Genomic DNA, 25062 nt, shown 5'->3' with positions numbered 1-25062 from the left:
GAGTTTTTTTTTTATTATTTCACTTGCAAGACCAGAGTTAAGGCCATTGACTTAGTAAAAAGATAAGTTTGTGCCTCATGTATCTCAAAATGTACTTGACTAAAGTCATAAAACATTACAGGACTGTTTTATAGAATGTGAAGTTGTGCATCTGGTGTTCTCTTTGGGATTTCATTAAGCTAGGTCCTGCACTTAGTGAAAAGTACAAATAAATTTCTTTAAAGATTGTGTTGCAAACATCTTAAAAATATTTCACCTAGATTCTTGACACCATGAACACTGACAGGAGTGGAGGGTGGGCAGGTCACCTGTGTCCTATAGACACACATCTAGTTGATTTTCTTTCACACATTTTGAAGCATATGCTGTAAAATATATCACAATTATATCATAATTTCAGGCAAATCGAGTGATCCAGCAAATACGTATAAATGTTTTAGAATTAGAAATCGCAAATTTCGTTGTAAGACAGGGTAATCATTACAAAGACATATTTAACTTCTTTATCCTGTCATATGTTGGGAACAAATTTAACGTTAGTTTGATATTTGACAGTATATCAGTGAAGAATCAATATTTAAACCTTTTGAACATATCTTTAAAAGTGATATTTGCTTGTTTTTATAAAAACGCTATTTGTATCTGTGTTTTTGACACTTTTTAAGAATGGGTAGACGTCGAAAATAAAAAATTCAAGTGTTTCTTTTTTTACTTTTCTTTTTATTCATGATTGCACTAACATAAAACCAATTACAACCATCTAGCTTACAATGCAATTGCAGTTAATGTTAATAGATTTAGTTTGACATCTTCAAGTGAACAAACAGATATAATAAGGTTCCTCTAAACCTCTCATTTTGAGGATGAAAAGGTCCAATCTTGATTAGCTGTTACTTAAGCCTTAGCCTGCTGGCGGCAAGTGATGCTGCCTTTGCGACCAGTGCAGACAAGGATGTGCAGGCTGATCATGGTCTGCACTGTTCGCTATTCAGTCAGTGAATAACCCTTCATATAATAAGTGATGCTGCCCAAATTGAATGTCGGAACAGTCCATTTTAGAAATTTTTCAGGGTAAGGGTTAAAGTGATATCGCAAGAAGTAGGTTAATGCTCCGCTTATCGCATAGCGCTAAAGACGGAATAATAACATGTTAAGTCTTCCAGTGGAACAATAACTTACTTGTTGCGATATCACTTGCAGTGACATTTAAATAAGATCGATCCTTTTCTTCCTTAAAAATAATGTGTTTGGAGGACCTTAGATTTTGTTAACTTAAAAGTATGAACTTTAGACTATGTACTGCACTCAATTTTTGTGACTTAACTATCTTCGTAAGTAAATATGCTACAAAAGATCAAATGAAAAGAAGAAACAACTTGGTAAAAATTTAAGTCCAAATATTTTTATAAATATTGTCGAAAACGTTGTCGTAAGTCGTCATGTTAGCTTCCGGTTTGGCATGCGCACATACAAATTTTAAGGTATACTACCTCCTTAAGTTACCTCTTTATTTCTCGTTTATTAAGTTCATGCTCTTTTCTGATAAGACGTTGTTTTTTTCGTCGTTAGCTGAATAACATGGATTTTGACCTAGATTATGTAGTAATCCGGACATGGAACAGGTGCGCGCTAAGAAGATAAACCATATGACATTGATTATCAGTAGGCATATATTAAATGGAACATATTTAGTAGTTTTGTTACCCTAAACTAAAATAAAATGATTTATTCTAATTTACAGTTTTTAGTAATTTATCACCGCTAGAGAAATCGAAAGTAAACTTCTTCCCCCGTTGCGTACCCCGCTTATGGATGAATGAGAGGTGGCTGGTTGTAATTGTAGAGTCAGTGTACCCGGTGTCGGACTGTACGCGGTTTCGCACACACGGCAAATTCATGCTCTTCGTGAAAATAAAGCAGAAATTTTAACAATTCTTTGCTATTATTTCACGAAACTGAGTTATTCCCTACATAATTTGACACCAGGGGTCTTTCCTTACTGGAGCCTTGCTCTGGCAAGTGCAGACAAAAACAATAACAACACCAATGGAGGCCAGTAGGTCAGCTGAAATTTTTTTAATTTCATGTAATAATGACTATGCAAACAACAACAATATGCAAATTAAATTTAAAAATCACTATTCCACCATATATTATGTAAGTATTTACCTATTACTTTACCCAAATAAAAAGATTTCAATATTTATTGAAGGTATCCCAATCTGCAAATGTTTGATTTTTTGCTTTAAGTTTTTTTTTTTAAACAGAACTTAATCAAGTAATTAGAGTTATGGGGGTCACTAGTGATTTAAAAGATAGGGTTTTATTTTCATGTCAACTACTTTAGCATTTCCAGTCCAACAAATTGTACGTTGGTCGACATATTGTGCTAGTGGATTATTTATGGGGGATTCTGACCCAACAAGAAATTATTTCAGAATCAGCCCAGGACGTCAAATCTTTTTGACCTTCTGTCACTGAAAGTATACCTCTTGATCATTTAAAACAGCTGCTTAGTTGAAATATTTGCAAATGAATAATGTGTTCGTATATGCAGATCCAAATATTTTCTGTCTGTACATTCTGTTTAATTCTGGATTTTTCATGCTCTACACCGTTTGTCTTTTTAAAGACATTTCTTGTTTAATTTTCAAACATCTAGATTCTCCCAGTTCCAAAAAGTAAGTAAATAAATGCGAAAACAACTATTTATATTTTTTTTCACATGATAGGAAATGTATTAAGTAAGAAATTGAGTGCTGACACTTACATGTTTCATTCAAAAATAAGAAAGTTTCTTCATTTTTATTTTAATTTTACTGATGCAACAATTTACAAGGGAAGTGATTCGAAATGACTGTTTATAAGAAGTTGCCAGAGTTGTCTAATATGCCGGAAAAAAAAGAGATTTTTTTTTCGGACTCGAGTCCAGTACAGTAGTGTAGTAGTAACTTGATTTTGGGTACTGTATTTGGTTCGAGTGAATCTTGCTAGCTCGGATTACACGAGGCTCAGCCTTTTTGTTTGTCGTTTTTTATCGAACGAAAATCTTCAATGTTTTACCAGTTTATCAAAGTTAAAATAGAACATGTCATGCATATTAATTTATATGCGGTAACATATAATACAATTTTTCTGCTTGTTCTATTTACTTGAAAAGTGCGATTGAATTTATATAGGTACCTAACAAAAAGATATGGGGCGTTTTTGCACCGTAGATTTTGGATGTTACTGTTTATATTTTAGAAGCTGTGAAAATAAGGAAATGCCATTTTTACATTTTTTTTTCTGAACAAAACATGCTATATTTGGACTCGTATCTATCCGGAATAAATATTGGTCTCAACCACAACAAGTTGCGGCTCGTCAAAAATACGTTCAAATTTGTAATCCCCGTATTTAACAGAAAAAATGTTGAATAACCTTATGCTGTTGACGAGTTCTAAGACTTAGAAAACATGCCAGATAAAACTGGCAATGTAAAGTTAAATATATATAAAATTGCATACTTCAAATAATTAATAAAATCTTTTTTGAATTTGTGGATGTTATTAGTCGTTTTTTTTTCATTTATAATATCATGCCTAAAGTAGTTTTTGTTGAAATATAAGTATTGAATGGTGGCCTCTGGTGCATTTTTGTCTGAATTTTGAGGTACGGGAGAGGGTACTTCCATCGTTTTAAGGGTGTCAGGGGTTCCCCCGGAAAAAATTGAATTTTAAGAACATATTTTTTTGCCAAAATAGTTGGGTGCAACTTTGATGAGTATAGGTTACTCCACAGCCAACTTGTTGGTGGCGGGGGAGGCGGGGGTGGGGGTGGGTGTTATACATTGTATATCTCGAACAGTGATTTGCTCTTGAATAAAATCATTTTGTCGTCCAGATGTGTATTCATATATTACTAGGGCTATGCATCTGTACTCCAAACAATATCTTTTATTCAACAACAAATCAATCACTGCTTGGGATATACTCTTTCTTAAATAAAACACAGAGAACATACCTCTAAGCAATGAACAGAAACTATAAGTATACATTCATTCTTCGTTTATTCAGAACTAAACTACGCATTTTAACAGGAAAGTACGTAATTGAAATTATCATTATTTTGTCTATGTATTAGACTATTGTTCCAGCGACTGTTCGAAAAAAACGTTCCCGGTGTCATCAAAAAAATCCTTCACTGCGTCATTAAAAATAACAGTGTATGTATGTCAATGCCAATACCAGGCTCTTGCTGACTCGAGAAACTGAAAATATATAAAAAAGTATGTAATTAATTTCATCTGGTGCAATGCTCAAACAAACGTAGACTTTTTGTTTATAAGAGTAGATCAATAACTAGAGAGGGGAAATGTCATATTTTAGTCCTGGTTCTTCTTATTAAGAAAAACAAAACTCCAATTTGTTACACAACTTACTCTACAAGAGTAGTATAGAACGGACAGTTTCGCAGCCTTGGCGGAGACAAGGGGATTACGTAAAGGTGACGCGGGTCAGTGAGTCACGGGTGACGCGTAGGGGTCATAGGTCAGACATGAGTTATAGGGTCCTTCCTTTAGATATTAATGAAGTGAGGCATAGCCCATCCTTCAGAGAGTTTAGATGAGTCAACAGATAACCAATAATCAATTATCACAAAGCCTTATGAGGTATAATGGGCCCAGCCCCTTCACATACTTTGTTTGTATGCTGGACAATGTTTATGTGAGTTTACAGTAAGATATAAGCAACACTAGCAAAGATATGACAGAAAAATAATTTTTAAAAGGTTGCCGAAAAACGTTAACCTTAAAAATAACCTAAGTATAACACCTTTGTGACCTTGACCTTGGGTATAATGGGCTCAGCCCCTGCACATACTTTGTTTGCATGCTGAACAATGTTAATTAATGTGAAGTTACAGTAAGATATAAGCAATAGTAACAAAGAAAAACATAGGTTGCCGAAAAAATTTAACCAAGAAAGCTCATGCCGACGCCGACGCCGGGAGAGTAGAATAGCACCCCTAATGTCAGAACCTTAAACCAATTCCAACATAAAGTTTTATTGATGATTTATAATCTTTAGTTACTTATGCAATACAGGAAAAAAAGTCCTCAAAAGAATTCCACTCGAAAATTGGCAGCTTCCTTTAGATTTTAATGATACGAAGTAACACAAATATATCTAAAATTATTATTAAACGAAATATTAGTATCATCATTTCTTTATTCACATGCATGCATTACATAATAAAGCAATTCAAGAAACATTATATAAGTAACGAGCGTAACTATGAATGTTGAGCAAATATTGATGTTATCAAGTACCCCACCTATCTGCAGTGATATTGTGAATACATGTTTGTTTTACGAAATCCCCAATGAATGTTTATTTTTCTAGTTTCTGACTGAGATACACATGCCCTGAATTTTGATACCTATGCTCTGAATATTGACACGCTGATGGTCATTTTTTTTTTTTTTTTTTTTTTTTTTTTTTTTTTTTTTTGGACAAAGATAGTAAAATACTAAACGTAGCCTACCATTACTTGCTAGAAATCTCAAAAGATTTTTTTTTCCTGATATTCAGACATTTATGCAATAGTATACTAATAGAACAATACAGCACATGATCCGCAGTAACGGTACTTCGTATAAGGCATTATTTCAGAATTTCCAGATGCAATATCTCAAAATTGTGCCATGATATTTTTGAGGACTTTTTTTGTGTTTTATTTCCATACATACTACGTATTCCTTGCCAAAAGATTCATGTTGGAACCAGTTCAACCCTAAAAGTTAAAATGACCAGCCTATTTATTGGCATTTTCATTATGTACTTTCTCTTCCTATTTTTATTGGTATTTTCATTTTGCATACTTTCCACAAACATAAGTATCGTTTGTCAATGGCATTATTTGTGAATCGATCTGAAAACGATTAAGCACCCTTTCACGCACCATAATCACGTTGCTAAATGACGTAACGTCAGAACAGGTCAACGTTCCGGTTACCAGGGCCATTATAATTATGGTGTGTTAGGCACACTGCGCCATTAGCATCCGTCAACGGCTGCTGTAATGACCGGTTTTAACAGCTTTTTTATTACTATTTACAGTAAGGTAACTAATAATACATAATAAAAACTGACACTTTTGGGCTTTTGTCGGTAATGGTTTTGTGCTAGAATGCAATCAATCATTGAAATAAAATATACATGTAATGAGAAGGTGACGGCACAGATATATGAATGAAAATGTCAAATCCTATACCACTAGAGCAACAATATTAACGAACTGACAAATGTAACTTACCTGGAATACATGCGTCTGAGTGTGGGTCAATAATCTTTAGCACATTGTGCACGGTGGCCATACGTGTCTCTTCAGCGTCATTGTCATTATTTGTTCCAATCTGTTTGGCACTCCTTTTTGCTCTGCTGCATGTCGTCTGCAACAATATAAGAATGGTATAATAATTCTATTAAATAACGAAAGGTGTTTGTATATGATTTAGATTATATTGCTGCCCTTTTTAAAAAGAGTCAGTCGTATTGACTTATTAGACACTTCTGTCTTGCGCAAATCTACCTTCTAGATCCTTTCTTTTATGTCAGGCGAAAGGAAGGTAGGCAATCAATAACCAATCTATATAGCTGACCACATTCGAACCCATCCCAATGCGGCTCGAACCGTTGACCGCCCGTTCCCGAGGCATATATTACATGAAAGGAGTCGAAGGTTTACTGATATGCAAAGCAGCAGTTTTAAGAAATTCCACTACTGTACGTACGTAGTAAAAAGAAGTTGAAAATTTTATATATTTACACTAGTTTTGGATTCGTTCTCATTTTCCCGCAGTATTATATACTTATTAAACGGCAAGGGCATAGTGAATATGAACACGCTTCACGAGGGCGTAGCCCGAGTGTCTGTACAGGTGTAGGAGTGCTAGCAACCACGTAAGGAACGTCACTGTTTAAAGACGTGTTTATTATATACCTAAACGCAATATTAACGATTATTACATACTCGTTTCTATTCCCCGTTAAGTTACACTGGTACCGGAAACGTCAATATTTTTCCATACACTGACGCCTGAATTTCATATCGGGTGCGTGACGTAATTCAGTGTGTGCTGTTGCACTATTTTTTCGATTTAGTTCAGTATTGTCAATCCTATTCAGGATATTGAACACATTTATGATATTTGCATTATATTTATCGGTGTAGATAAGTATGTAATAAAAAGGTTATTATCTCTGCATCGAGAAATATGCACTCGTTCTTCAGCGGAAGAATATTGCGCTCCTAAAGTCGCGCAATATTTCCGCAGAAGAACTCGTGCATATTTCCCGATACAAAGCTAATAACCTATAAGTATAATAATAATTGGCCCTGCCCATATTGGCGGACTAGTTTTTACATCAGTTCCAGCCAAAGTCAGTTTTATTATAGAGTCCACTTTTTTCTATGACTTTTTTAAGACATTGTAACGTTTCAGTGCCACACAAATCCCGTCAGTGAAAAGCTAGCTCATCACCAAAGGTGATTTAATGCCCTTATATACTGTCATCTTACTCCAATGACAATTGACAGGTTTGCAAATTTGCATATTAATGGAATTACTTCCCTTTATGCATTCAGTAATCGTTACATTACTTTCCCCTCCGAGAAATCTAGTCCCGAGATTTGGCCTAGGAAATACATGGGTAAGGCAACTCCAGTCCGGCAGTTGACTTCATCCCACTTCTGACACCATTTGTAACGTTTCAGTGCCACACAAATCTCGTCGGTGAAAAGCTAGCTCATCACCAAAGGTGATTTAATGCCCTTATATACTGTCATCTTACTCCAATGACAATTGACAGGTTTGCAAATTTGCATATTAATGGAATTACTTCCCTTTATGCATTCAGTAATCGTTACAACATAGTCTAAAAGTCCTTAACTCTGTCTGCCTCTATTTTTATCGAACAATAGTACTTAATGACGTCATTGTGTAAGGTACATCATGACATCACAATGCTTTTATCGATTTTTGGAAGGCTCTATTCTTTGTGTAACGCGACTACAGGGAGTACAAGAGCTGTTCGTAAGACAGCACGCTCGACTTTTCTCAGTGCTTGACTCTGAGGTAGAGCTTTGCCAGTAAAAAACCTATAAGTATAATAATAATTGGCCCTGCCCATATTGACGGACTAGTTTTTACATCAGTTCCAGCCAAAGTCAGTTTTATTATAGAGTCCACTTTTTTCTATGACTTTTTTAAGACATAGTCTAAAAGTCCTTAACTCTGTCTGCCTCTATTTTTATCGAACAATAGTACTTAATGACGTCATTGTGTAAGGTACATCATGACATCACAATGCTTTTATCGATTTTTGGAAGGCTCTATTCTTTGTGTAACGCGACTACAGGGAGTACAAGAGCTGTTCGTAAGACAGCACGCTCGACTTTTCTCAGTGCTTGACTCTGAGGTAGAGCTTTGCCAGTAAAAACTTTACATGTTTAAATCTTCAAAAAAAAATCTATGTTAAGAAGGGACATAATACTTGTCAAAATTCTAATCAGAGTTATGGGGACTGTTTCTCTTGGTGTAGAATTTGATAGTAAATAATTTTTTTAAGCATAGTAACAGATTTTTGACTTTATCAAAAACTTTAACAAAAAAAATTCTAAGTTAAAAAGGGGAATAAGTCTGTCAAAATTTAAATCAGAGTTATGGGGATTGTTTCTCCTGGTGTAGACTTTGATAGTAAATAAGGATTTCAAGTTTCAAGTCAATAGCTTTGATAGGAACAGATATTTGACTTTATCAAAAACTTTAACCAACGGCGACAATAGCTCTACCTTTTCTTCGAAAAGTCGAGCAAAAATTGCCTTTATAATGACGTCACACGCTGATGGTGTTCCTGATATTGGCATAGTAATACCATTTTGTCCAGTATAAATTTGTTACTATTTATAGAATAATCATAGTAAGACAATTTATATCTAGATATCCATCGTATTAATTAACGCTAGATATTGAAACAGTTATAAGTTTCAAATATATATAGAGAGTCTTTTCATATTGAACTTATTCAACGAGTTTAATAAATTTGGTACTATTTATAGAAGAATCATGATATTACAATATATCTGGATATCCATCGTATTAATTAACGCTAGATATTGAAACAGTTACAAAATTTCAAAAATATATAGATCTAAATGAATACATTTAGCTTTTGCCCACTTATTCCAAATTTGACAAGCAAACCGGCCACTATCAACTCATTCAGATAACAAAAAATGCATTTAAACTTACATCACAATTAGCTGACGAAGATGGACAAACTTTCAAGTCACATGTCAAGAACACGTTGTCATAGTTGTAAAACTTGAATGCTGAAAGTTTCGCAGTGACTGTACCGTTCAAGCTGTCTGAAAAATGAGTGATCAGTTCACTGGTAGCATTGCACCTGCAAATATAAAATGTCCAACTGCTGTGAAAAGTGTTGAACAGGCTTGGTGTCAAACGAAGTAAAATAGCAGCTGACACAGGGTGAGAAAACTGTGCACGTACTTATATAAATCGGTGTGAAGTTCAGCAGTAGCAGCAGTAGGAGCAGCTATTATATAAATGGTTCGAATAATTAACAGGTTTTATATTAAACGTAACATATCGACCATAACTCAATAAACCATTTAATACTGAATACGAGACAATCAAAAGTGCACGGTTCAGATACAATTTACAATAATAAGTAAACATTACTTTTTGGAACTGATTGGAACACTAATGATAAGAAATTATAAATGGCTACACAGAAACTTAAGTAGAAACTGATGTATTGTGAATCACCACAAACTCGTTGTCAGCCTCTGCGCAGGAATATCGTATTAAATCACGTGACGGTGGTAATTCCACGTGATCATAAAACTGCGATACGCTGGGCAACGTCTGGTTAATCAGACGAGGGCAAATTGTCATTTATTTCACAACTGAAAGTATCCAAACTGTTCGAATTCGAACTATTTAAACGAATGCTATATGGATATTTTCATTGTATTTATTGTTTCTGCATTTAGAGTGTGACAGTGGTTCCTCGCCACAGAAGTAAAATGTGATAAAAAATACATTAAGAACGGTCTAAGGCAATACGTTTGTACCGTTCATTATTTGAACATTTTATTGTTACTATAACATTTCTGTATTTAAGATTCGATGATATACAAATCTCATCAACTTACCCTCCACCGCTAATCAAACTGACTGAAGAAGAAGACTGAGCATCGGTTCCAGGATAACCTTTACAGCTAGTTACTTCCAGGATATAGTCCACTGAAAAAAAAAGTTTATCAAATATTTTTGGCGGAATACAATTTAGTAGACACATGGGGGAGAGTTTCTAAAAAGTCTTACCGCTTACTACTCAATCATCTTTGTTGCTATAATGTTGTAACAATTGCAATTATGTAAATAAATACTGTTTTAAACCAATTCAGCAGACATTTATCGCGATTGAAGAGCGAGTTTAATTTGTTAACATCATTTGCGAAATACATGTATTTGTTACATCCATATAGAAAACTACACGTAATAAAATAAAGAGTTATTGATCCCTTTTTTCAACAATGAATCTCCTTTACAGTGTAAAATTCTAATTTGGTCAAGTAATTTTCGCGATACTGACATTTCACCATTTTGAATTCACGGGATGTCGCTGAGCGATAGTGAAACAATCGCAAATTTTACCCAATCAATAGCGATCATTCTAGCATAGAATACATACCCGGAAAACTGATGGTCCAAACGACTGGGTCACCAACTATGGCAGACGTTGGACTCAAAGAAGATGTCACATCATATGTTGGATTAACGGCTTTCTGTTCACCGACTACCAAACTAAAAACATAACACATAAGACGTTTGTGTAATCAACATCCAAAGTGAAAAGACATCAGAATTTACTCTTGTCATGATAGCATCATTTTGTTCTGCGGATACTTTGCCCAAATTGATAAGAAATTTTGTTTGTTTGTTTGTTTGTTTGTTTTGTGTTTAACCAAGTTTTTCAACAGTATTTCAGTTTTGTAACGGTGGGCAGTTAACCTAACCAGAGTTCCTGGACTCTTTAGCCGTAAGTAGTATATAACGAGGCGTTTCACAGAGTTGGGGCATTGGGGCATTGGGGCATTGGTGCAGCGGGGCAGCGGGGCATTTTAATCCGACATAATCCCTAATCTGGCTTAATCCCCTCGTAATCGGGGCAATGGGGCAGCGGGGCAGTAGGAGTTATGTTATTAGAACATCAGGAATTGCGTTTAGGCTCTAATCCTACGTAATCCCTAAGCCGGCGACCCTATCACGGTCTGTATTTATTAGCAAACCGCATTGACAGTGAGGAGCATTCTGCAAAACATTTCCGAGACGAAAAGATAAACCTTTTGATCTATATAGCAATAATATAGAATATGTTTAATTCAGGCAAAATTGTCTAAACTACAACCTAAGGTGCTGCGGCCCTTTGTTCTGTTATGATAAACTGATACGTCACCTTATGCAATAAATGACTGAAAAGAACTTACCTCCGACAGGCCGTCTGCGATTTCTTTTTGGTTTTCCTGTCTAAGAATTTATAAAACATTTAGTTATAGCGATAAAGGGAGGTAATCACAAACAATAAATTCACTAATATTTTCCACTATGTAAACAACATTCAAATCTTTGGACTTTCAGCACGTTTTATCCCAACGACTTAAAAATAAAACATTTTCTTTCGTACCGGATAGGCTTTTCCATTGTTTTAGCCGAAGCTAAAAAATAAGGATGTTACATGCTTGCCTGTATCAGACAGGGTTTTCCCTAACCGAGAGAATGTTTGGAATGAAAAAAAAACAGCGCTAGTGAGGTTTATTATCCATGCTGTCCCGAGGGTTGGGAAACATTAATGATCCACAGGCAGACATGTAAGATAGATCGCGATGGCAATTGACTGGAATTATGTACATAGTTATGATGTAATAACAGTGTTAAACACTGGTCCTATATCTTATTCAATAAGCATTTATATGTATAGAATGGACGTCAAAAAACGACATGGATTGAAATTCAGAGCATTTTGTCAAACTTTTCTGCATTTTTTTTAGGGATTTTAAAAATGAAATAAAAAATGTTAACCCTTAGATAGATGCCAAAAAGAGATAACAGTTATCTGGTCGTTTCTTGCAGCAGTGTTCTTGCTTGTTCAGCATGACTGTTTCTGCCAAGTTGGAGACCTTATCTATTATATAGGTTTATTAAGTAAAATATTTGCTTATGTGTCTAGCACCCTTGGTGTTAACTAGTAATATTTCATTTCACTTAAGTGCACGGTACTTTAACCTTTAGCCAGCTAAATTTCTAAACATGGACTCCTCCATCATTCAATTTGGGCCGTATCATTTATTATTTGAAGGGGTGTTCACTTAAAATTTATTGATGGAATAGCGAACAGTGCATACCATGACCAGCCTGCAAGGATGTGCAGGCTGATCTTGGACTGCACTGTTCGCAAAGGCAGAATAGGCTAAAAGTTAAACAGAAATAACTGTCTCTGGTACGTGATACTTTTCCCGCCAAGCAGGCAAGAAAAATTGTCTTACAACCTGGATGTTAAGATAACTTTCGCGTTGTAATTTGTGAATACATACGCAAATTCATACGTTACTACAATAAAATAGTACTGTCAAAAGGAAAGCATTCTTTTATTCACTTTTTTGGTTGTGTTATTTGAAGGACACGGGACAAGGCAAGAGAAAGCATTTGTCACTGGTTGAAGGTGTGGATAGAAATATCCGGGGCTTTTTTTACGTTATCTTTCCAGAGCCCCATTACCGTCTGTACAGTTGCATTACCATCCGCAACTAAGGCTAGAGAAAGAGTCTTGTAATCTAGCATCAGGAAAAAGAAGAAATCCAAGGATAAATGAAACCCCTTGTGTTCATTGATAACATTGGTCTTTCATTATTAACCTCATATTAACGAACATTTTAACACAAAAAAAATGTTTCAAACATGTCATACCTAGTGAAAATTGGAAGGAAAACTTGGTTTTAGTAAAACAAATAACAGCTACAATTCATTGTTTTAGAAAAATAAATTACATTTATAACCAGACAGTACATTGACATGAAATTTTATGTCAATTGAGGGAAATTAGGGTGTAAACTTAGGAAAATGCAAGAATTTATGAGGAATAAAGCTCGGCAAGTAAAATACAGACCGTTACACACTTGACTGCGATCCGTAGCGACACACCGAAAACTGCATAGACTTAGGTTTTCAGGCGATTGTTCAGAATCAAACTCGAATAATTCTAAGAAAATAAGCATGATTCGTCTTTAAAAAAAAAGTAGCTTTTTCAGTATTTGATAATTGGTGATTAATTGATCCCGATAAGCACTATATATGATGCGATATTTCACCCCCACTCCCACCCCCAAACAAAAGGACAAAGATCTCCTTCCTCTGTCGGACTGTACAGAAGTGTTTAAATCAACGGCACAGATGCCAGGTAAATGAACACATATCACTGTGCTAAGACGCGGATTAATTTGCGCTCCGGCTCGCCCGTCGTTTTCATTTGATTCAATATATAATTGGTAGAAACGTACCAATTCGTCAACTTGTTCTGAGTAAAATTCACCACTCGAACAACGTTGAAACCATCTTACCTGATAAAGCTTGGCCAGGGTGATGACATGATCAGAACTGTATAAATTACTATGGCGGGAAAACCAAATGAGAGATAAAAGGTTACTCACAGCATGTTACAAAACCAAATAGTATGCCAAGGGAAATCAGTCTCGTCATTGTGTGAATTGCAAAAATACTCTTACATTAAACTTTACACTCCTTGTTTCAAAACCAACCTGTTGTTAACTGATAAGGAGTAAGGCCATATAGAAGCGGCATGAGGTCATATTCGTGCGAACAGCCTGGTTCCCGGCTGGTTTTAAGACGGACGGTCTGTGAAACGTAGACGGTAAAAGCGGACACCAGTCTACTAAAGTAAGCACTGAAATAACTTCCTCCTTGGTGTACTTATTACCCTAATTCGACAATTTGAGTTCATAAATATTATTTCTATGTATTATTAGTAAAGAACACTGCCTTTCAATATTCCATCAAAATATTCGGAGTATACGGAATAAATTTGACTTTATCACAGAAAACCTATTAGAAATGGATGTATTATGTTTCACTGAAACTAAACTAGATTCAAATATACAAGATATAGATCTGCAGTTATCGGGCTTTGAATATATGTTCAGAAAGGATAATTCTTGTCATTCAGGGGGCTTTCTAGTTTATATATCCGCATTTTTAAGGCCGAAAAGATTATGTAACTTAGAAAGTATACTTCCAGAATCAATTTGGGTGGAAATTAGAGATAAAAAGCAATAATATTTATTATGTTCAGTATATAGACCACCCCATTATAAGGTCGATTTTTGGGATAAACTGAACAGTTGTCTTGAAATGGCGTTAGAGTTAAGGCATCAGGTAATAATTGTTGGAGATATAAATGAAGATCAATTAAATATAAATAATCATAAATTTAAAGATGTACTTTTAGTAAATAACATGACTAATATTATTTGTACACCGACAAGAATTACGCAAAATACGCAAACATTACTAGATCCAATAGCAGTAACTAACAATATACATGTTTTTGACTCGGGTACTTTTGAAACTAAAAGTGAAGTTAGTGACCATTTTGGAACCTACGTTTACCTCAAAGTTGATTTTGATTCTAACAAACCTTTTAAAAGGAGAGTCTGGAATTATAAAAAGGCTGACTTTGTTAAACTTAATACTTTAATTAGAAATACAGATTGGACATTTATACATGATAATAGTGTAGACGATTCTTGTTCTAACTTTACAAATAAATTTATGGATCTTGCAAAACAGTGTATTCCAACACATTATGCTTTAGTAAGGGTAAAAGATAAACCTTGGTATAACAGTAATATCCGAAGGAGTACACGACAGAGAGATAGGCAATTTCACAAAGCTCTGAACAGTGGAAAAACAACAGATTGGGTTATATACAAAAAACTTAGAAATCGAGTAAATAATATGATGAAAAATGCTAAAGAAACTTTTTATAACAACTTAGAATTCTCTTTATATGATATGAATATTTCAAATCCGCGTCAATACTGGAAAATTGTTAGAATGTTAGTAAAGGAGAACTCTTGTCAAAATGAAAGTATACCGCCATTAAAAAACAACAACGATACTTACTCACTGTCTGATGTAGAGAAAGCGAACACTCTGAATAATTTCTTTGTATCAATATCTCAGGTAGATGACACTAATACGAATCTTCCAAATTTTACTTTTAAAACAAATGCCAGACTCTTTGACTTTATTATACAAGAACGGGAAGTTACAGATATCTTAGCAAACTTAATTACAAACAAAGCATCTGGACCAGATGAAATAAGCCATAAAATGTTAAAAGAAACATCAACAACACTTTGTGTTCCACTCTGTTTACTTTTTAATCGCTCCTTGTCTGAGGGTATTTATCCTAATAATTGGAAACTAGCACATGTTATGCCCCTGTTCAAGAAGGGAAATAAACACGAACCATCAAACTATAGACCAATCTCTCTCATTAGCTGCGTTGGCAAAGTAATGGAACGTATTATATTTAAACATATATATAACCACTTACATGACAATTCTTTAATATTTCAAAATCAGTCTGGATTTCTACCAGGTCATTCCACGGTATATCAACTTATTGACATATATAATCAAATCTGTAAAGCTTTAGACAACAGAGATTCTACTTGCATCATTTTCTGTGATATATCCAAAGCATTTGATAGGGTTTGGCATAAAGGTCTTGTTTTCAAACTTCGACAGTATGGAATTCTTGGAAATTTGATCAAATGGTTAAGTAATTATTTAAAAGACAGATCTCAAAAAGTTTTTGTGGCTTCAACCTTTTCAAATTCAAGTTATCTAGATGGGGGTGTTCCTCAAGGCTCAGTGTTAGGTCCTTTATTATTCCTCATTTACGTCAATGATATAGCAGAGTCACTTACAAGTATTACTAGACTTTTCGCAGATGATAGTTCTTTATCCGTATCAACAAGTGACATCGCTTTAATGGAAGAAACGCTAAATAATGATCTGTTGTTAATTACATCATGGTCTAAACAGTGGTTAGTAAACTTCAATCCTTCTAAAACGGAAGTTATGTTTTTCTCGTTCTGTAATAGAAATCGACCATCATTACTTTTTGACAATGTACAACTTAACTTTGCCGAACATCATAAGCATCTAGGTGTCACATTCAGTCAGGACGGGTCATGGCACCAACATATCTCAAATATTGTATCTAAAGCATCAAAAATCCTTGGTTCTATGAAAATGCTAAAATTTAAAGTTCAAAGAAAAACACTGAATCACATATATATCTCTTATCTACGACCTCAGCTAGAATATGCTTCTTTAGTTTGGGATAATTGTACACAATATGAAAAAGATACCTTAGAAAAATTACAATATGAGGCAGCTCGGGTAGTTACTGGCCTAACAAGATCTGTTTCACTACAAAAATTACTATATGAGATAGGTTGGGTAACACTCTCCGACAGAAGAAAAATTCAAAAATTACTTTTAATGTACAAAGCCAAAAACCAATTATTACCACAGTACTTGACACAGTTATTCCCCCCAACAGTTGACTTAGCTGATGACAATCACTACTGGTTAAGAAATAATGCCGACTACGCTTCAGTAACAAGAAGAACTGAAATTTATTCTAAGTCTGTCTTACCATCAGCATTAAAACTTTGGAATGATCTTCCGTTAAATATTCGAGACTCAGAATCATTATCTTCTTTTAAAAGTAAACTGAAAGAACTATATCAACCGCCAGTAGTTCCATCTTTTTTCACTAAAGGCGAAAGATTTTCAGCCGTTCATCATGCCCGTATAAGAAATAACTGCAGTAATCTAAATTCTGATTTGTATAAAAATCATCTCCTTCCGAGCCCGTCCTGTGAATGTGGTGCTGAGAATGAAAATGCTGAGCATTATTTTTTTACTTGCAAACGATATACACTTCAGAGGCGAACATTATTCATTAATACTAGAGCCTTTCATCCTCTTAGCGCAAAGAAACTTTTATTTGGCATTGACTCTTTAACAGAATCCCAGAATGAAATACTGTTCAAAGAAGTACAAACTTATATTAAGGAGAGCAAAAGATTCAAATAATAAAAACGCTAACTCGAGTTCACCAAAACATGTAACTGCTGCAAACTTATTTAGCGAAAACTAGGGGGCGGTGGTGTCAGTACTAGCGGCAACTTAACAATGGTATATCTTCCTGTTTGTTTAATTCTTTATCATTTTTACACTTTTTAACATTTTGTTTGATATCTAGCAAAATATTTATTAAACTCCTTTTCAATACTTTTTTTCGATGCATATTTTCCAAAATTCTTTATTTAAATCTTGAAATTGTACAACCAATCACACAACCTTAACACATTACTTTTCAGCTACTTATAAACTGACTGTTCTGGGGAGGGCCCTAGATAATGTTGGAATAACTTTTGGCCCAACCCATTTGTATGTATTTAATTTAATGCTTGTATTAAATGTGATGTATACATGTGTGAATATATATATACAATAAAATATGATTAAACTAAACTAAAATTTCTATGTAAAAGATTAATTTATGAAACATTAAAACCAACCAGTCTAAGTCCAGTTGTGTTCATACTATTTTTCTATTTTATATATGATTATTTATCAACTGTGTAAGCTGCATTGACATGTTTTAAGAGCTTTATAAAATGATAATGATATTGCAAATACGTCGACTTGTATATCGCATTATGCGTTTAGTTTGAAACATGTCCCTTGCTTATACAATACGGTGAGAAATTTATGTAACGCCATTGGCCGACATGGAACGTTAACAGGTGGCCGAAACGTGTAGCAAGACACAAGTCTTACTTTTGCATATGCATCCATCTTTAGGCTGGCGAACTTGTTTGCTAAACTATTATTATCATAAACAGAAAGTCACAAAGATCAGTCAGGTTCTGAGACTGACAACACAAAATTATTCCATGCGCAATTCAAATAGTTCCGTCATGGTTTATCAGTTTTACCATGGACTTATTTTAAAGATCGCCATACTTACCTCGTTCATTTTTTTTTCAACCATTAAAAGAAAACAAATATTTGAAAGTAAAAACAGATGTTTTAAAGGCGTTGCTAATTACATATTCAAACTTACTGCGCGTTTCTTTATTAGCCTGGCGTGACGTTACTCTGCTGGTTTATTCACTTTTGCATAGACTGTTACATTATATATGCAAACAAATTTATTTTTATCCTGTGGGATAGTCCATTTTAAGTAGAAGTTCTTACAAAAACTAACGCACTTACAATCCTGCAGTTGAAGTTTTGAAAACAACTTTATTTCTATTTCGATTCTTTGTTTGTTTGTGTTGGGTTTAACGCCGTTTTTCAACAGTATTTCAGTCATGTAACGGCGGGCAGTTAACCTAACCAGTGTTCCTGGATTCTGCACCAGTACAAACCTGTTCTCCGTAAGTAACTGCCAACTTCCCCACATGAATAATCAGAGGTGGAGGACGAATGATTTCAGACACAATGTCTTTTATCAAATCGTCACGGAGAACATACGCCCCGCCCGTGGATCGAACTCGCGACCCCGCGATCCGTAGACCAACGCTTTCCCTACTGAGCTAAGCGGGTGGGTTATTTCGATTCTAAAAATATATTACATTTTTCATGTTGTTAGAAACATCGAAATAGATAGAGACAATACATTAATACGATGTCATTTTATAACCCTATATTAAGAATCGAATGTTGTTTCATTTAGTGACCGTTAAAGGTAAACACGTAATAAGTATGATCGTCAAAAGTTAACGATTTATTTAAGCGAAAGTGGCTTTGTGTCAATTTAGATTATACAAAAAGTAATGGAGTTTTGCTAAGACTATTTAGGTGTTTCCATGTTTCATTTTAGGATTATTGCGATTCATGATAAAAGTCGTACCGCAAGTTCGTCTCTTCTTTGTTTCTGTGCTAAGTATGTCTATATATAAAAATGAAAAAGTCTGTGCCGGAGCAAGTAAATTATAAAGAAAAAAATGAATAACGTTATATAGGTTACTTAATAATTGCCGAACGGTTTCAGTTATTTACTCATCAGGGCAAATAATACAATATGGTGTTATAAAATGCGTAAATTGGGGCAAAGAGCTTCTTCTAAAAAAGCTTATTAGCTTGCTGCTCGATCCCTTGCCTTTGTGATATATATATTTATTGCAATTACATGCTATTTGTTGAATAAATTACATGATATTTGTTGAATAAAATATTGTTTAAACTAAAATGCGTAAATGCTCAGCAACATCATTTTATGCGTACACATGTGTACACAACGTAAATATTGTGACGTCATCAATGTTGATTAAATTTTGGTTTGAAAATGTCAATGAAACAGCGTTCTTTAGATGACCTAGCTGAAATATCTATATATATATGGGTCTATAATAAGATTCATTCCGTAACAGTTGGGTATCTACCTGGTTATTGGGTCTTTTTTCTTTTGATTAAGGCATTTATTGGGTCTTCAAAAGCGGTGTCTCTCGTGTATTCAAACGTTATGATAATAGTTGAGGACTGACCGTATATTGTTTTCGCAAAATGGGCCTTATTAGAGATTGTTTTGTATAAAGCCATATTCCTGTATCATTTACAAGATAACAATAATTAATTCACGGCCATGATTATGAGAATGTTATACTCATAAGGCTGTCCTGGACTTTCTCTTTTGCTTAGCGACAAATCAAACATATTTCCGTTTTGTTTGTTCTATGCTCTTTCCAACGAACTTTGTTACATTGAAATGCAAATTTGCATTCGCGGGCCACATCATGTTAAATGTAGCAAATTTTGGCCCTGGTACGTTTTCTAAATAAAAGAGATTGATGGTTTTATATGCATTTGCATTCAATTTGTTGTTTATTATGTTCATAAAACTAAGGTCTATAATAAGATTCATTCCGTAACAGTTGGGTATCTACCTGGTTATTGGGTCTTTTTTTCTTTTGATTAAGGCATTTATTGGGTCTTCAAAAGACAAAAGAATGACCAAATATATATACACGTATATTTATTTATATACATAGACTTATTTTTACTAACTTGTTGGGTCTACAATAAGATTCATTCCGTAAAGGCTGGGTCTCTACCTACTTATCGGGTCTTGGGTATTTATTGGGTCTTCAAAAGACAAAAGAATGACCAAATATATATACACGTATATTTATTTATATACATAGACTTATTTTTACTAACTTGTTGGGTCTACAATAAGATTCATTCCGTAAAGGCTGGGTCTCTACCTACTTATCGGGTCTTGGGTATTTATTGGGTCTTCAAAAGACAAAACAAAGACCCAATATATATATATGATTTAAAAAAAAAACAATAAGTAGGTAGAGACACAACTTTTACGGAATGAATCATAATGTAGACTATCTATATTTTAAGATTCATTCTGTAAAATGTATATATACAGATAACTCCAACCAAATTAATGTAGAAGATGTGGTCACGCCATTCTTTTCAGGACCATATTTTTCTATGCGTAAACTTAATGCAAAAGAAAAAAAGTGTTCTGTTGATGGGTCTAAAATTTACTCCTACACCTGAAAAAAATAATTCTAATGAATTGGATAATGATGTCAACGAATTCTTTCGCAGGATTAGATTCCGGGAGTATTTGGATAGAGAAGACAGTACAAAATATTTCATTAGTAAAAAATAAGTCAAACTTTACCACACCAAGTGGGCGCAATAATAAATTAGATACATATATATTGACTACAAAAACATTGTGCTCAAATATTTCTAATGAAGACAAACAAATTAAACATAATATCATTTAGAACAAAGAAAAGCTATAAAATCCTTAGCACAAGATATATCCATTATTATCAAAGAAGCAGATAAAGGTGGAGGTATTGCTTTGATGAATACAGATTTCTACAAAACTAAAGTATTAGAAATGTTAACAAATAGGACTTATTGCACATCTATTCTTAGCAGTAATAAAAAGGATTTTTTTAAAATATAGGAAAACTAACTGGGAATATTTCTAATTTAAGTAAACAGGAAAAATACTTTTTACTTAATTTTGATTGCAAGACTAGCACATTCTATGGTTTAGCTAAAATTCACCAAAGTAATATTATTCAAAAGGTTTGTAATGATCAAAATTCGGTATATGTTTAATTACACTGCTGTTGGTGACAGGATACGGGATATACGCTGTCGAGGAAATCCATATCAGGCGAGAGCGAAATCTTGCCGACTACTCTTTACTTACATGCTATAATCGACATATTTTGTAAATTAACAAAGCTACTTACAGTGCAGACTGGAATCCTGCAATCATTTGTTTGGTCATCATGTTTTGTTTATAGTTGATTTGCACCAGCCATAAAATGCACAATGACCTGTATTTTAATTAAATCACAAAACACAAAAGCTCATTTACACAGGTTATGAACTGGTTTAGATCAGAAACACAAAAAAGCTTTCTGTTCCATCCTTTCGAAAATCACCACGATGTCACAAATGTCTTGAAACTTCGGCTTTCATCCCGTTTCCTGTTAAACCATTTATCTTGCACGTAGATTAAATGATCCTACAACAAACTGCTGAGTAACAAATATGTCAATTCCTTACGATGATCTAACTTATAACAAGATTTCAACGCCCGTGTCTCCCACACAGAGTTATTCCACTTTTACATGTACGGCTAACCTTTGTCAAACTTCACAAGCCTAAACTAAGTAGAATGAAAACGGCAAGAAAACACTAAATTTACTCTCGGAAACGATACTACTATACTATCGCTGGAGCTAATTAATAATCTGACTTGATTCAATTACGCCAGCGACGCGGCCGCCATTTTGTTTTAATCAAAATTCATATCTGAAAAGTACTTGCAGGATATGGAATATATCCTGTCTCCACGTGACGTCTATTGACCAATAGAAATGCAAGAAACTTGTAGGAGGCAAGATAAATTGAAATACTAGATCCTCAAGATTTACAACTGCGACCAGTAGTTGTAGGCCCTCAATGTGAATCTAGTCGTCTTAGTTGTCTTTTTGGTATTTTGCGTAAACCATTTCTGAAGAAAGTACATTGTTACGTAATAGATGACATTGATTTTCTTAATTTTATACCAGAAACAGTACCAGAATATATACAGCTTGTTTCTTTTGACATTGTTAGTTTATATTCTAATATTCCACATGAATTAGGCTTAGAAGCCATAACATTCTGGTTACACAAACATTCAGAGTTAATGTTGGGGCCTTTTAATAAATCTTTTATAATTGAAGGTTTGAAAATAATATTAGAAAATATTAATTTTTCATTTGATCAGCTATATTTTAATCAAGCAAAAGGTACAACCATGGGCACACAAGTTGCTCCAGCTTATGCTACTCTGGTTTTAGGTTACTTGGAAGAAGAACTATACGAAAAGGTCAAACAAGAAAAAGATGAAAAGTTTGCTAAATATGTCCAAGAACAATGGAAAAGATTTTTAGACGACTGTTTTATATATTTTGGGAAAAAAATACGTATAGAATTAATTCATTTTGAAAAGATTTTAAATTCATAACATAAAGATATAAAATTCGTAATGCAACGGAGCACAGTTAAATTACCATTTCTAGATATAATGATAATTAAGAGTGGAACTTCAATTACTACTGATATATATTTCAAAGGAACTGATTCCAAAAAGTATCTTTATTTCAAATCTTGCCACACAAAAACAAATATTCCATTTTCCTTAGCACGGTGAATATCTACAATAATTGTTTCAAACAAAAATTTACTTAAAACACGTTTGAAAGAACTGGCCACCATTCTCATTGAAAGAAAATATCCATTACAAGTTATTAAAACAGGAATTATTAAAGCAATGCAAATTCCTAGAAGTACTTTATTAAGCGTACAAAATAACTAAAGCGAGAACATCACACCATATATTTCAACATATAATCCTAAAAAAGGGACTTATTTGAAATACTAAAAGGCAAAATGGATATCTTAAATAATAATGACACTATGAAAAGAATAATAAACAACACAAAAACTAAAAATTGTTTACGTCTAGTCTCATGCTATCTTATTATACATTCGTTACAGGTCAGTTGCATGCATGTAAGTCCGGAGAGATGTCAATGGGGGTGCAATATTGCCAAGTTTAGCCTCAAAATGTAGTGTCCTGAAACCGATATTTTACTCGATTTATCTTAAAAACCAACTGAAAATGCCATACGATAAAGAGATAAGTGTATGTGATATAGGAGCTGACATTTTTTCAAATTTTGATTTATTGTATGATTATTCCCACAATTGTGTCAACAAATATTGTGTAATTTTCAATTTTACAATACTTTGACCCCATGGTTTTCAATTTCAATTTTCCTGGATGTTTTGCTAACAGTGTCTTCCTTTGCATTCTTACGTTCTTTTAATAGATCTGGCCTGTCTGTGGTATGTCTGTGAAACAGGTCTTATTATAATTTGTATTCCAAAAGGTCAAATTCCATTATTTACAAGAAGACTACGATCATCAATTTACGGCCGTTTATATAAGTGCTTTCATCCCCTAAGGCTGTTCTGTTTAGCGCCAAATTAAAGGTGTCTCCGTCTATTTTATGTCTTGTTATTAAAAATGACTCATTTAACATTAAAATGCATGTTTGCATTGGTGATCAACATTATGTTGATCTATCATACTGCAACGACAACTGTACATATAGATTTTGACATGTGGCCGTGTAAACTTATTGTATATCATTTGTCAAAACCTTTATTTCTTTGATTTCCACTTTCGTAGCGGTGTCCGTCGTGTATTCAAACGTTATGATAATAGTTGAGGACTGACTGTATATTGTTTTCGTAAATTGGGCCTTATTAGAGATTGTTTTGTATAAAGCCATATTCCTCTATCATTTACAAGATAACAGTAATTAATTCACGGTCATGATTATGAGAATGTTATACTCATAAGGCTGTCACGGACTTTCTCTTTTGCTTAGCGACAAATCAAACATATTTTCGTTTTGTTTGTTCTATGCTCTTTTCAACGAACTTTGTTACATTGAAATGCAAATTTGCATTCGCGGGCCACATCATGTTAAATGTAGCAAATTTTGGCCCTGGTACGTTTTCTAAATAAAAGAGATTTTATATACATTTGCATTCAATTTGTTGTTTATTATGTTCATAAAACTAAGGATTTCTACAAATGGGTATCTGTTGTGTAACATATTTATAAATGCCTGAGTTTTTTCCCTTAGCTCCTTAAAGGTGAACAGGCGTAAATATATCCTCAACAATAAGAATACAGTCAGAAAGCAAACGGTCATCCATCCAATTGCATCTAGATTATGCTAACGTAACCCATAAAGAGACACTTTTCATAACACAATTGTTTACGTCTAAGTGTCATGCTATCTAATCATACTTACGTTACAGGTTTGTCGTTTGCATGTTATTCGGAACAGGTGTCAATGTGTATGCAATATGGACTTGTTTTGCCTCAAAATTTAGTGTCCTGGATCCGATATTTTACTCGACTTATCTTACAAATTAGCTGAAAATGCCATAAGATAAAGTGATAAGTGTATGTGATATAGCAGCCGACATTTTTCTAATTATCGAAATGTAAGTGTTTGATGCAGATTAATATTTACGAATATTTTGAATATGCGAGTGGCATTTTTCGCGAATACAATCGAAAATTAACCATCGCGAATGTTTCCGGATCTACAGTACTTGCAAATAAGAACTGTCTACACGTAGACGTACACTTTCTTATATCCCCCGCCGAAGGGGCGGGGGGATAGTGTTTTGGCGATGTCCGTCCGGCTGTCCGTCCGTGCGTCCGTGAAATTGAAAATGCTTATAATTCAAAAAGATTTTAA

General features: G+C 34.0%; 1 protein-coding gene across 1 annotated transcript; it reads right to left on the bottom strand.

The window, feature by feature from the left end:
- Positions 1 to 315: 315 nt before the first annotated feature.
- LOC128559262 (uncharacterized) lies at positions 316 to 10939 on the bottom strand. The gene is made up of 5 exons (XM_053550512.1): positions 10767 to 10939; positions 10225 to 10315; positions 9299 to 9452; positions 6301 to 6436; positions 316 to 365 (listed from the first exon to the last, which is right to left on the bottom strand). The coding sequence occupies exons 1-5, from the start codon at positions 10894 to 10896 to the stop codon at positions 316 to 318; spliced, it is 561 nt and encodes a 186-aa protein (XP_053406487.1). The 5' UTR covers positions 10897 to 10939.
- Between the last annotated feature and the right edge of the window lie 14123 nt (positions 10940 to 25062).

This window comes from Mercenaria mercenaria, chromosome 9 (assembly GCF_021730395.1).
Source record: "Mercenaria mercenaria strain notata chromosome 9, MADL_Memer_1, whole genome shotgun sequence".
Taxonomy (NCBI): Eukaryota; Metazoa; Mollusca; class Bivalvia; order Venerida; family Veneridae; genus Mercenaria; species Mercenaria mercenaria.
The sequence above is the reverse complement of the archived record's forward strand: the minus strand, read 5'-3'. Positions and strand labels throughout refer to the sequence as shown.

Excerpts from the sequence above, each read along its gene's own strand:
- LOC128559262 (XM_053550512.1), bottom strand. The coding sequence starts at position 10,896 with ATGTGTTATGTTTTTAGTTTGGTAGTCGGTGAACAGAAAGCCGTTAAT. Across the intron at positions 9,453-10,224 it reads AGTTTGATTAGCGGTGGAGG|GTGCAATGCTACCAGTGAAC; the intron begins GTAAGTTGATGA and ends TTATATTTGCAG. Across the intron at positions 366-6,300 it reads CTCAGACGCATGTATTCCAG|CATATGCTTCAAAATGTGTG; the intron begins GTAAGTTACATT and ends TATATTTTACAG.